The 13,076-nt window shown below is 36.4% G+C and overlaps 1 protein-coding gene across 1 annotated transcript in view; it reads left to right on the forward strand.

Moving 5' to 3' along the window:
* The window catches only part of TES (testin LIM domain protein), a 48,521-nt gene extending 36,764 nt beyond the window's left edge, over positions 1-11,757 (forward strand). Inside the window, exons 3-7 of the mRNA XM_004046084.5 lie at positions 1,914-2,166; positions 2,986-3,321; positions 4,591-4,806; positions 5,146-5,304; positions 10,126-11,757. Of these exons, the coding sequence (XP_004046132.1) occupies positions 1,914-2,166; positions 2,986-3,321; positions 4,591-4,806; positions 5,146-5,304; positions 10,126-10,314 (1,153 nt within the window). The 3' untranslated portion in view covers positions 10,315-11,757. The remainder of the gene's footprint in view (positions 1-1,913; positions 2,167-2,985; positions 3,322-4,590; positions 4,807-5,145; positions 5,305-10,125) is intronic.
* Positions 11,758-13,076: the final 1,319 nt, after the last annotated feature.

The following is a 13,076-nucleotide window of genomic DNA, read 5'->3' on the forward strand; positions in this document are numbered from 1 at the left end:
GAGCACATGGTAGGTGGCAAAAAGTGTTTGAAGAAATAAAATAAGGGAAGGAAAGAGAAAGGAAAAACAAAGGGAAGGAAATGGAGGGCAAAAGAAATTGAGAAAAAAATGAGAAAGTCTGTAAACCTAAATCTAGGATTATAGTCTTTGATGGGAAAAGTTTCCCTATCTCTCACTAAAAAACAAACAAACAAGAAACCTTGGATAATGGCTATAAAATGTTAACATGCAATAAAGTACAAAGCCTCTTGCTTAAATACGGAAACACATATAATTTTTGTGGTTTTATTTAATTCATTTCTTTTTCTTTATTATTTATTTTATTCACTATTTGGTGACAGCATAAGGAATATCAGATGGGGTTACACTCAGACATGTCCCTTTAAGTGTGCACTTTTTAATCAGTCTTTTATTTTTTTTTAATGGTACAATTGAAGATGTCTATTATTGGGGCCATCACCACTTCTTTCAGTGAATTCATTGAAAAAATCTTGGTTGGTTTTGATAAAAATCAAATGAATAATTGCTTCTCGTTATCATATCAGAAATGCAGATGCACGTTTGGTTGACAAAACACTGAATTTGTTAAAATACTTAGAAAATTCAGTTGAAACGTTATGGTACCATCTAAATCACAAAACTTAATTCAGTAATTTCCAAAAATACATTATTAGTGACTGATAATTCTGCTGCTTTCCTCTTTTTTTCAACTTCCATTTTAGGTTCAGAATGTACCTGTGCAGTGCAGGTGTTTTACATGGGTAAATTGCATGTTACTGAGGCTTGGGTTATAAATGATCCCATCACCCAGGTAGTGACCATAGTACCTGAGAGTTAGCTTTTCAAACGTTTCTCCCTCTCACCCTCCCCACTCTAATATTCCCTAGTGTCTATTAGTTCCATCTTTGTGTCCATGTGTACTCAATATTTAGCTCCCACTTATAAGTGAGAATGTGTGGTATTTGGTTTTCTTTTCCTGTATCAATTCACTTAAGATAATGGCTTCCAGCTGCATTCATTTTGCTTCAAAGGACATGATTTCATTCTTTTTTTATGGCTGCATAGTATTCTATGGTGAATATGTTCCACATTTTCTTTATCCAGTCTACCATTGGTGGGCGTCTAGGTTGATTCCACCATGTCTTTTCTATTGTGAATACTACTGTGATAAACATACGAGTGCATTGTCCTTTTGGTGGAACAATGCATTTTCCTTTGGGATTGCTGGGTTGAATGGTAGTTCTAAGTTCTTTGAGAAATCTCCAAACTGCTTTCCACAGTGGCTGAACTAATTTACATTCTCACCAACAGTGTATAAGCATTCCCTTTTCTCTGCAAAATCTGTTATTTTTTGACTTTTTAGTAATAGCTATTCTGACTGATGGAAGATGGCATCTCATCATGGTTTTGATTTGCATTCCTTAATGATTAGTGATATTGAGCATGTTTTCATATATTTTTTGGCCATATGTATATCTTCTTTTGAGAAGTATCTGTTCATGTCCTTTGCCCATTTTTTAATGGGGTTGTCTTTTGCTTGTTGAATTGTTCCTTATAGATTCTGAATATTAGACCTTTGTCAGTTGCAGGATTTGCAAATATTTTCTTCCATTCTATAGGTTGTCTGTTTGTCCTGTTGCCAGTTTCTTTTGCTTTGTAGAAGCTCTTCAGTTTAATTGGGTCCCTCTTTCAATTTTTACAACCTAGCTTTTAAAAGCCTTATCAAGCAAAGTCGTGTTTGGTTTCCTTCTTGCTTAAATTTATGGATACTTATTCTCCCTCCTAAAAAAGGACTTGCCTTTGCATACCATGATATAGAATATGCCTAAAAGTATTTTATGAACTATAAATGTATCAACATAAATATCAATTAGGTACAATTAATCATTTTCTACTTATTTTCAAAATTATAGAAAAATATGTCGTAACTGCAAGTGTGGCCAAGAAGAGCATGATGTCCTCTTGAGCAATGAAGAGGATCGAAAAGTGGGAAAACTTTTTGAAGACACCAAGTATACCACTCTGATTGCAAAACTAAAGTCAGATGGAATTCCCATGTATAAACGCAATGTTATGATATTGACGAATCCAGTTGCTGCCAAGAAGAATGTCTCAATCAATACAGTTACCTATGAGTGGGCTCCTCCTGTCCAGAATCAGGCATTGGTAAATAATATGGGGCCAGAGAGTTTCTTTATTGAAGTTCCTGGAGTATTTATTTGGGGCAGTTTCCTTGATGACCTAATCAACTTCACACATCCCAGATCTGTTATTCTTCTGGGGTTCTCATTACTTTGACTTCTGATTCCTGTTCTAGTCTTTTGAATGTAAGACTAGATACTTCATAAAATTTTTCCAACTCCCTAGATATGTTTACCTTTTTGAGGGGATGGTCTAACATTCTTAATAATTAGATGGAAGTCAGATGTTTTATATCAATCTAGTAACTCTTCTAGCTTAGTCTTAAGAGGATTTATCTTAAGATGGTAAAGAAAATTTTTGTCATAGTTTAGAACTGAAAAAACAGTTTTATATCAAGCTCCTTCCACTATTATAACAACCAAATGAAACATTTGGAAGTCTTTTAAGGTTAGTTAAATCATTAAAGTGAATTTTGTGATATCATTTTTTATGTGATAAAAATGTTCCTGGTCCTATAGACCATTCCAAACATGTCTGCCTAAAAGTTTGTGTTTTCTTTCAATTGTACATTTGTTTATTTAGCTTAAGTAAACAGTAGTAACTCAGATCTTACAAACTGAAAAAATATATAATTTCATGGAGAAAAAGTGTTACTTTTTACCCAACTAAATCTATTTAGTGTACCGTTTTTGAGTTTTAACTTCTTAATATACTGTGAGGGTGAGTTGCTACTATTGGATAGAACCCACTTCTTTCTTAAGTAACTTGCTTCTGATGTGTGTTATAAAACATCACACTGCCTAATGGCCAATCCCAGTTAACATTGGCCTCCTTGTGGTTCAGGCCAGGCAGTACATGCAGATGCTACCCAAGGAAAAGCAGCCAGTAGCAGGCTCAGAGGGGGCACAGTACCGGAAGAAGCAGCTGGCAAAGCAGCTCCCTGCACATGACCAGGACCCTTCAAAGTGCCATGAGTTGTCTCCCAGAGAGGTGAAGGAGATGGAGCAGTTTGTGAAGAAATATAAGAGCGAAGCTCTGGGAGTAGGAGATGTCAAACTTCCCTGTGAGATGGATGCCCAAGGCCCCAAACAAATGAACATTCCTGGAGGGGATAGAAGCACCCCAGTAGCAGTGGGGGCCATGGAGGACAAATCTGCTGAGCACAAAAGAACTCAATATGTAAGTAGAGTGGTCACACTTTTAGCCCGATTTGTATGCTTTACAGAATTTTTTTTCCCTTACTTTGAACTTTTTTGGGGACTATTCCTCTGAGTTTCCAAAAGGGAATAAGTATGGGGAATAAATAGGATTTAGATTCAGTTTAGACTTCCCACAGAGGGTCATCGTGTTTGAAACTTCTGTCTAAAGCCAAATTTTCTATGTATTTATTATCAAGGATAATTGTGGATTGTGAGTTTTATGTACAGACAGTAGTTGGTATTGGCATGCTGATCAAAGACAGCGTTATTATTCTATAGTCTGTTTCTAAACATAATCTTGGTATTAATTGCTTATCTCTGCTGCCCATAAATAGGAATATATTCTTAGGTTAATTCAGTTTTGCTTGTGAGAACATGCCTAAAATTCAAACTTAAATTTAATTTTTGTGGATATATAGTGAAGCTTTTTTTTTAAGTCTCTTCTAAAGGGAGAAATTGAAGTATTTTGCTAATGACTTGAAGGTAGGAGGCAATTATGACACAGATGAACAGACATAAGAACTAAACCTGCTGTAATATATTCCTGATAGCTCCAGTTAGCACACCAACCAATAAGGCTTAGTCCTGAAAAAAGAGCACTAATAAGCCCTGAGGTGATAGTTTTAGAGAATCTACTTAAAATTGAGCTGAAAATTACTATTTTCCTTTTTCCATAAGTGACCTTAATTCAGGAAATAATGCCTGTTACACACAGGGTGAATGAAGTAGATTTGAATAGCCTGGAGAAAGCTGAGATTCCATTTCACAGAATTATTAATATGTTATTATCTACATCGACAAATTTGTAATTTCAGTAGAAATTATGTCTCTTCAAAGTTGTTTCTCTGAATTTCTACTGAAGTCAATGATAAGAAATGGCAGTCTTAGCTGGGCACAGTGGCTCACGCCTGTAATCCCAGCACTTTGGGAGGCTGAGGCGGGTGGATCACGAGGTCAGGAGATTGAGACCATCCTGGCTAACACGGTGAAACCCCGTCTCTACTAAAAATACAAAAAAATTAGCCGGGCGTGGTGGCAGGCGCCTGTAGTCCCAGCTACTCGGGAGGCTGAGACAGGAGAATGGCGTGAACCCAGGAGGCGGAGCTCGCAGTGAGCCAAGATAGCACCACTGGACTCCAGCCTGGGCGACAGAGTGAGACTCAGTCTCAAAAAAAAAAAAAAAAAAAAGAAAAGAAAAGAAATGGCAGTCTTCTAATGACTAAGTTGTTCTGGATGGCTTCCCTTTCAGTCCTGCTATTGCTGCAAACTGAGTATGAAAGAAGGCGACCCAGCCATCTATGCCGAAAGGGCTGGCTATGATAAACTGTGGCACCCAGCTTGTTTTGTCTGCAGCACCTGCCATGAACTCCTGGTTGACATGATTTATTTTTGGAAGAATGAGAAGCTATACTGTGGCAGACATTACTGTGACAGCGAGAAACCCCGATGTGCTGGCTGTGACGAGGTATGTTCTATGGGACCACCTGCATGCTGGTGCCCTCTTAGACCCTCATATGGTCCCTTTACCTAGAAGGCAACAAGACTTGACCAAACAGCAGTTGCTCTGTTTACATCCAAAGAAGTTTTAAAAAATAAACTGATATCATTCATTCTGTCTGTGTTAATTGGGTTGACAAATGAAAGACTAGAAATATAAAAGATTGATTTAGACTAAACTAAGTGATAGCATAAGTTCAAGCTTTAGGTTATCATTTTCAAACTTTAGACCCTGAGAAAGTATGTTGTTACAGATATAAATCTCTTATTATATAAAAATCCGTCTTTATTTTTATCTTCTTCCTAGCTGATATTCAGCAATGAGTATACCCAGGCAGAAAACCAGAATTGGCACCTGAAACACTTCTGCTGCTTTGACTGTGATAGCATTCTAGCTGGGGAGATATACGTGATGGTCAATGACAAGCCCGTGTGCAAGCCCTGCTATGTGAAGAATCACGCTGTGGTGAGAAGTGTTCTAAGGATATGGTTGCCTCAGCCTGCTTTAGGACTTGAGTTTATGCTTTTCTTAAAGCCTCTTACAAATGGGAAACAGAAAGCAGTCCTCCTAAGTAGAAAGCAAATTATTCCTACCACAGGGTGTTAAAATCAAGGCAATTCAAAAACAATACATGCATTGACTATGAGCCACCTCAAGATTTCTACTTGTGAAGTTTACAATATCAATTATAGGTACTGCTTAATAATAAAATCCTCACTTAAAAAAATTCTTAATGGGAATGAGATTGTTTTATTTTCATGGTTAGCAATTAGATTCCATTTCAATAAAGGTGTCTAGGGGCTATTGATATTCTTTAGCTCTATTTGAATATGATGCTTTCTGTTTGTGTTATTGGACCACCCACTGGAATTTTGTTTTTTGCTACCTGGAGATTGTAAGATACCTATTTCTTAAACCCTCATTGAATTGATTTAGCATAATAAAACTTGGCCTGCATATTTAGATTTTTGTGTGGGCCACACATTCCAATGTGAAGGTATATTTTTTCTTGCATTTACTCTGCTTACACAGAGCTGCTGTTGTATAATGGCCAAGTGATGGTAATGTAGATAAAGGGTAAAAAGTTGACCATAGATGGTAAAGTGTATAATCCAGGAGTATCCAAGTAGACATTTACTTCTTTATATGCAGCAAAACACATATGTGTTAATGGTCCCCTGAGCTATCAAGTAAAAGGGACTCCTGGCTAAGGAATGAAATTACATATGGTTTATATAGTTATATATAGTTATAAGAGTGTGGTACTGTGAAGATAAGGTAACAAGTTTTTATGTCAATGCCAATTTTCAGCGTTCACCCATTGCCCCAGATACAGTTATTCATTCTCTATCAACTGTGCCTCACCAATATATTTCACATTCTTATAATTACAACCATTCTACTTTAGACCTTTTTTTTTTTGTTATTTTGACTATTGCAGTGGCCTCAAATTTCGTTCCTCCACTTTCATTCATCTTGCTCAAAAGCTACCCACCATAATGATGGAAAATTATCTTCCTAAAATGCAAATTATTAAACTTTTAATAGATCTGGCCCCTTCTTACCTCTCCTGTCCCTTCTACTAGTTATCAAACCCAAATCATACATTTCCACATGTTCACCATCATTTTCTAGTTTACACACTGTTGTCTTTTGCTTACTCCTAATAGTTTTTCTAATACACCGTACTTTTCCCTGTTTTACCTGACTGTGCCTACACATTTATTCCTTTAGATTCAGTTTAGGTTTAACTTTTTTTCGGAACACCTTTCCTGATTCCCTATGCCCAAACTCCACCATTTCCTCCAGACTCTCCATGTTCCCAATGGTGCATGTGTGTGGGGGTGTGTGTGTGTGTGAATATCATTCATCTGTCTCCTTCACTAGACTGTAAGCAGCTGGAGGGTAGAGCTTGCCTTATATCTTGCTTTCTATATCTTCAGTGTCAGCACTTAGAAAATGTTTGAGTGACTGACTCGTGTTCTTAATATTTCTCGCTTTGGGGTTACCATGGTCATTCCTTTACCTAGGGAACAAGACATTAAATCACCATGTAACCTGATACATTATTTAGCTAAAAACTGCTTCAATGAATATTGTTGCAACAGTTTTTCTACAGACTAAAGGTATTATAATGTATACCTTTTTTTGCTGCTGTCTGACCTTTAGTCTCAAGGACTAGAATGTAACTCCATCAGGGTAGGGATTTTTTTATCTGCCTTTTCTATTCTGTTCCCAACACTAGGACAACATAGGTGCTCAATAAAAATTTATTGAAACAGATGAAACTGCTTTTTTTTCTTTTTTTAGCTGTTACAAGCTTCTCTGTATTACATTGTTTCTAATCAATGGCAGGGTATAACCACAGATATGATTTGTTTAAATAAAAGAATTTTCAAATTATTTAGTTTTATAGCATAGCATCATTTTGGCCAGGCATGGTGGCTCACGCCTGTAATCCCAGCACTTTGGGAGGCCAAGGTGGGCGAATCATGAGGTCAGGAGTTCGAGACCAGCCTGGCCAACATGGTGAAAACCCGTCTCTATTAAAAATACAAAAAAATTAGCTGGGCGTGGTGGCAGGTGCCTGTAATTCCAGCTACTTGGGAGGCTGAGGCAGGAGAATTGCTTGAACCTGGGAGGTGGAGGTTGCAATGAGCTGAGATCTTGCCACTGCACCCCAAGCCCAGGTGATTGATAGTGTGACACTCCGTCTCAAAAAAAAATATATATATATATGTGTGTGTGTGTGTGTCTGTGTGTGTGTGTGTAGCATCATTTCTTTTGTGTTTACTTTCTCAGTGGGATATACCATTGGCCTTTGCCTAATATTAAAATGAGCATACATATCCATTGCCAGAACAGATTCCAGCTAACAGCAAAGAGAGCTACCCACACAGCATGCTACATTATATAAAATTTGGAGAAGGTTATCTAGTTCAGGGCATTGATCTGCTTAGATCTTTTCATCTTAAAGAGAGAGAGAAAATACAAATTATTTTTAGACCTGAAATCAAGTGCTCAACTCCAAACAACATTTCTGAGAAAAAAAAAAAAAAGTACCTGGAAGGAAAAAACATGGCAGATGCACCTACTTTGTCTCTGTGTAGTCACTAGAACTCCATAGTTACCCCCAGAATTCACATCCGTCAGATTCACAGGACACTCCTGCAGAGAGCTCATTACAACAGGTGTCATTAGCTCTTTTACATCCTGTGTACAAATAAGAAGAGGGATTGAAGGAAATAAGAATTCTTTGAAATATTAAAGGTTTAGGGACATGGGAAGGTCAAATGGCAGGCAGGAAGTGGTGAAGCACATCATCTCCCTGAAGGGTTCTGCAGTCCCCGGGCCCTCGGCGCAGCCTGGGCCAATTTTAGATTTTTGAGGAATTAGGGAACAGTAGATTCGACCTGTGATTACATGTCAGATTTTGAATGAATGGTAATCAAATTATTAGTAAAATGAAATTTTATGAAACCACAAACTTTAATTCTCTATACCATTTATGTGTACTAATTATCTTTTTGCTTAATTTTCTTAATTTCATGTGTAATTGAACATTAGTTATCTCTTTTTTGTAAATTGCAACTGAAAATGTGTGTTTTGGGTAATTTTAAAAAATCACAGGTCTGAGAAAAAGAAGATAGATCATGGTCCGAAAGCAAGGGAATAAAACACACGGTGTATTTTACAAGAACACATTCAAAATACATAAACAAGAAATATTGAAAGACTGTTCTTATCACAAGGAAATCATAGATGTTTAAGGAGAGGGATATCCTAATTACCCTGATTTGATCACTACACTGTGTATACATGTATTGAAACATCACATAGTACACCCATAAATATGTACAATTATGCGTTGATCATAAATTTTAAAATGGAAAGATTAATAAATGCAGAAAACAAGACAACATTCTAAATGCATAATAAAGCTATAAAAATATATACAAAAAGCAGTTGCTTGCATGGTGCAGCTACACATTAGAAATGTGCTTGTAATTGAAACATTCATTTTTATTGTATTCAGGAATAGTGTGTTGATCACACAAAGAAAGAATTTTCATTGTATCTCAGGGCAGACTGGGTTGACCTAACTTGATTACAGAGCTATAATCTCTGTAATCAGAAGCAGTGTAACAAAAATATGCAGGTCTGAAATGGACATATATAACCAGGCCTCACTTCACTGCCTAAACCAATTACCCAGTGAGTAGCAGCCACATTTTGAAGTCTTTTCAAGTAAGGAGGCTCAAGCTGAATGACCTCCACTCACCTGTTCCCACCCCTTATCCCTCAGTAATTCCTGACAATCACATTACGAGACCAAGGGTGCTTAAGATTAGTCACTGTGATACCAGACAGTCTTGCTGGCTTCTTCACTTGTTATGAAATATTTAAAACAAAAACTTTAAGACAGCCGTATTCATTCAGAACATGTATAAACTATAAGGCATGGACTATCCAGTGTTTCAGAGGTCCGAACTGGTTTTCTGTTTTCTGCTATAACATAGGTTATTTATTCATTTTCCTCATGTGCATGTTTGAATAAGAAGAAAATTTTGTGGTGTAAATGTATGTATGTTTGTGTATGTATATACATGTTTGTATGTCATGTATATATTCATAACACATAATGGTACAGGGATTGTAAGTATTAATGTTCTACAATGTTAGATTACACATAAATTATGACTGATCTTATGACAGAATAGAAGCCAATTAACTACAAGTTATATTTTTAGTGCAAATTCATTTTTCTCAAACACTGTCAGTATTTTTAATTGAGTCCTTAATTACTTTGAACATGATTTTAATTTACTACTGTCTAGAAATTAGTGGTGTTAATAATCTCATGTGTCATAGGTAAGACAGGTAAAATTACCACTTCAAAGCTTTAATGAACAAGGAAAAATCATCTCATAAACTTCTGTGTAATTACAAATGTGCAATCTAATAAAATACATCAGAACTAAGCACACTGCTTTGGAACTTCCCATAAAGACTTTCTGCCTTGAACACCATGAAGTTATCTTACATGCATCAAATCACCTGTTTGGCCTTCACTCGTTATTTCTCAGGCTGCTCAGAATATTGACCTCCATTAACAGTTGGCCAAAAAGGTTAGCTAGAAGGCCACCCTCCGTTGTGTATTTCTGAGGTTGTCATTATGAGTTTTAATTTATCATCTAAAGAAACATGTTCAGTTTCTCCTAAGATGAAAATGTTACCATTACAGCTTGATCTCTCACCCTCTTCTCTTGTATTATTTCTTAATAGGTGTGTCAAGGATGCCACAATGCCATCGACCCAGAAGTGCAGCGGGTGACCTATAACAATTTCAGCTGGCATGCATCCACAGAGTGCTTTCTGTGCTCTTGCTGCAGCAAATGCCTCATTGGGCAGAAGTTCATGCCAGTAGAAGGGATGGTTTTCTGTTCAGTGGAATGTAAGAAGAGGATGTCTTAGGAGGGCACCCAGAAGTATCGAGCCATAGCTATCCAAAGTGGTCTGCATTTCTACTGTAAAATGCAATTTGAAAAATAAAACGCAAAAAAAGAAACTGTAAAGGAAACCAAGAGATTTTGTTTAATTTTTTTGGCCGTTTTTTCTTCATCAATTTTTTTTCAGTCTCAACTTTTAAACTTGGTTTAAGCATTTGATTTGTAAAACAGTAAATAATTGTATCTTTCCATAGCTTTTCAAATGTGAAATCATTTAGTTGGAAGCTTGGATCTCATTAAACTTCATGCCTCTATTCCATTTATGCCACACACTTAAAAGTTAGTGTACTGAATGGAAAGATGAGCATTTCTAGTTCTACACTTCTTTTTTCCCCCTCATGTGTAAAATGAAAAGGAAACTAAATTTGCCCTAATACCAAGGCGCTACGTTTATTGCCTCGTCTTATTCACTGACCTTTGTAATGATACACAGTGAATTCTTTTTTGTTGTTACCCAAATATATGATATTCAAATAATTTCTATTTTAATAACTCATAAAAATTTAAGATCAAATAATTGCATTCTTGAAACAATTCTTAATCATTTATTTTCAACACGTGTACTATAAAGAACCTAAGAAATTAGACAATTTTTGACAAAGAGAAATGCAGTGTAGTATGCAGAGCTGCTGTTTTAATGCCTATGCATTTACTCTTTCCTGATTAGGCAGAGATGGCATTTTCTTTATTGCATTTCTCTATTTTTTTAATGTACCCTACCTTCAGTATTCTCTTTGTAAGTTGGTGACTTACATCTGTGGCCTTGAATATTTTATTATCACATGTGGCATAACAGTATCCACACTTTTTAGTTCTTTATTTTTTTTTTATTTTGAGCAATTCTCCTGCCTCAGCTTCCCAAATAGCTGGGATTACAGGTGCATGCCACCACACCCAGCTAATTTTTGTATTTTTAGTAGAGACAGGTTTTCACCATGTTAGCCAGGCTGGTCTCAAACTCCTGACCTCAGATGATCCGCCTGCTTGGCCTCCCAAAGTGCTGGGATTACAGGTGTGGGAGCCACCATGCCTGACCCACACACTTTTTACTTGTATAGATGATTTTTGGCTTGGACATAAAAGCCAAGCCACCCATTTGCTTTTAATCCAAAGAACATGTATAGTTTTTGTACCCAGAGACTATGATTTATATTGATTGCACTTGCCTGCCATGATTTAGATAAGATTTTTTTTGCATGGTTTTTATTCCTTCCTAATGGATCCTGTTTTATAATACTTCCAAGCCTGTCCATGGATATATCAAATGTCTTCACTAGTATATTTTCATGGCTAGGTATTTCTAATGTTTATTTTTCCATGTGTACTTCTACACATAGCTATGCACTATGAAAATTAAATGGAATGAATGATATGTATATTACTCAAAATAAAGTTTCTTTCACTTTAATAATCGTATCTTTTTATTCATATCCTTTTTTGAGTGAAAAATGCTTCTGCAACTAAGCATGTGTTGCAGCAGGGGGCGATGTCTCCAAGGATAAAAATTACCCAAACGAAAATAAAAGTCTGCCTCTGACAGGACAGCACAGAATCTAGACGTTTCATTATGGAGAAAAGATAAGGTTTATGAAACTTTCAAATCAGGACTTTTAAGTTTGGTCATGCAAGAGTTTTTTTCAAAGAAAGGGAAAGTAATTTTAATTAAAATTTGGGAGAGCTTATTTTCTATTCAGTTGGATCTAACAAGCCTTTTATACTTGGGTTTCAACTCTGGTTTCTTTATATGTAAAAAATATTAAAAGAAGAATTTTTTCATGGAAACTTATCGTGAGACAGAAAGCAAATGGGGAATAGTGGTAGACTCATGCTTCCTAATGTTAGCAGGCCATAATACTTTCTCCCTCAGTCTACAATTATTTCTGTCATAGTGGGAGTAGCAGTTTTCTCTGATACATACCCAGAATAACTTGACTTTTTTTTTTTTCCAGCTCCTGTTTGGCCAATAGTGCTTCTCTTTACATTCCACCTCTCCACTCCCCACCACCACACACACATGCACATGTGCATACCAAGCATACAAATTTACTCCTTCTGCACTATGCCTTCAACCATGCAAAAGTAACTTTTGGAGCTTGGATACATGTCACCTTATCTAAAGTAATCTAATTCTGCATATAATTTTAGAAGCTAATATCACAAGTATCGTTACTGTCTATAAAGATCGCTTTATGGTTGCTCATATCTTTATCTTAAATGGCAACAAATATATTTTCCACAGCATATTGTCCACAAAGTTGTACAACTTAACTTTTCCCAGACATGGCTAAGTGAGAATAAACTGAAACAGAACCCATCTGCTACTAACACGGCCAATTCCCTTAGGAAATCTGGGTTGCTCTTGAGACATACTAGCCTTCATATTTGTTGCATGGTACCTACATATCTCCCTTTCCTCCTTTTTTTTTTTTTTTTTTTTTTTGAGGTGGGGGGAGCGGCAAATGAGTTAAGGATTATTCTTTCTTTTCATTGACTAGCTGAAACTTCTATTACTGAAGTCTTCAAGCATAGATCTCCAAATTTGACTTTGAAGTATTTCAGCCCAATTTCACCAAAGGCAAGGGATTCATCACTGATTCATTCTCAAGGAATTTCCAACACATAGCGTTTAAGCTTATACAACTTCACCGTAGTTACCAAAGAGACACCAACACCCAAGATCAGTATTCAGCCTTTGTCTTGAGATGCCTTGGCATATCTGAACTTGTC

This window comes from Gorilla gorilla, chromosome 6 (assembly GCF_029281585.2).
Source record: "Gorilla gorilla gorilla isolate KB3781 chromosome 6, NHGRI_mGorGor1-v2.1_pri, whole genome shotgun sequence".
Taxonomy (NCBI): Eukaryota; Metazoa; Chordata; class Mammalia; order Primates; family Hominidae; genus Gorilla; species Gorilla gorilla.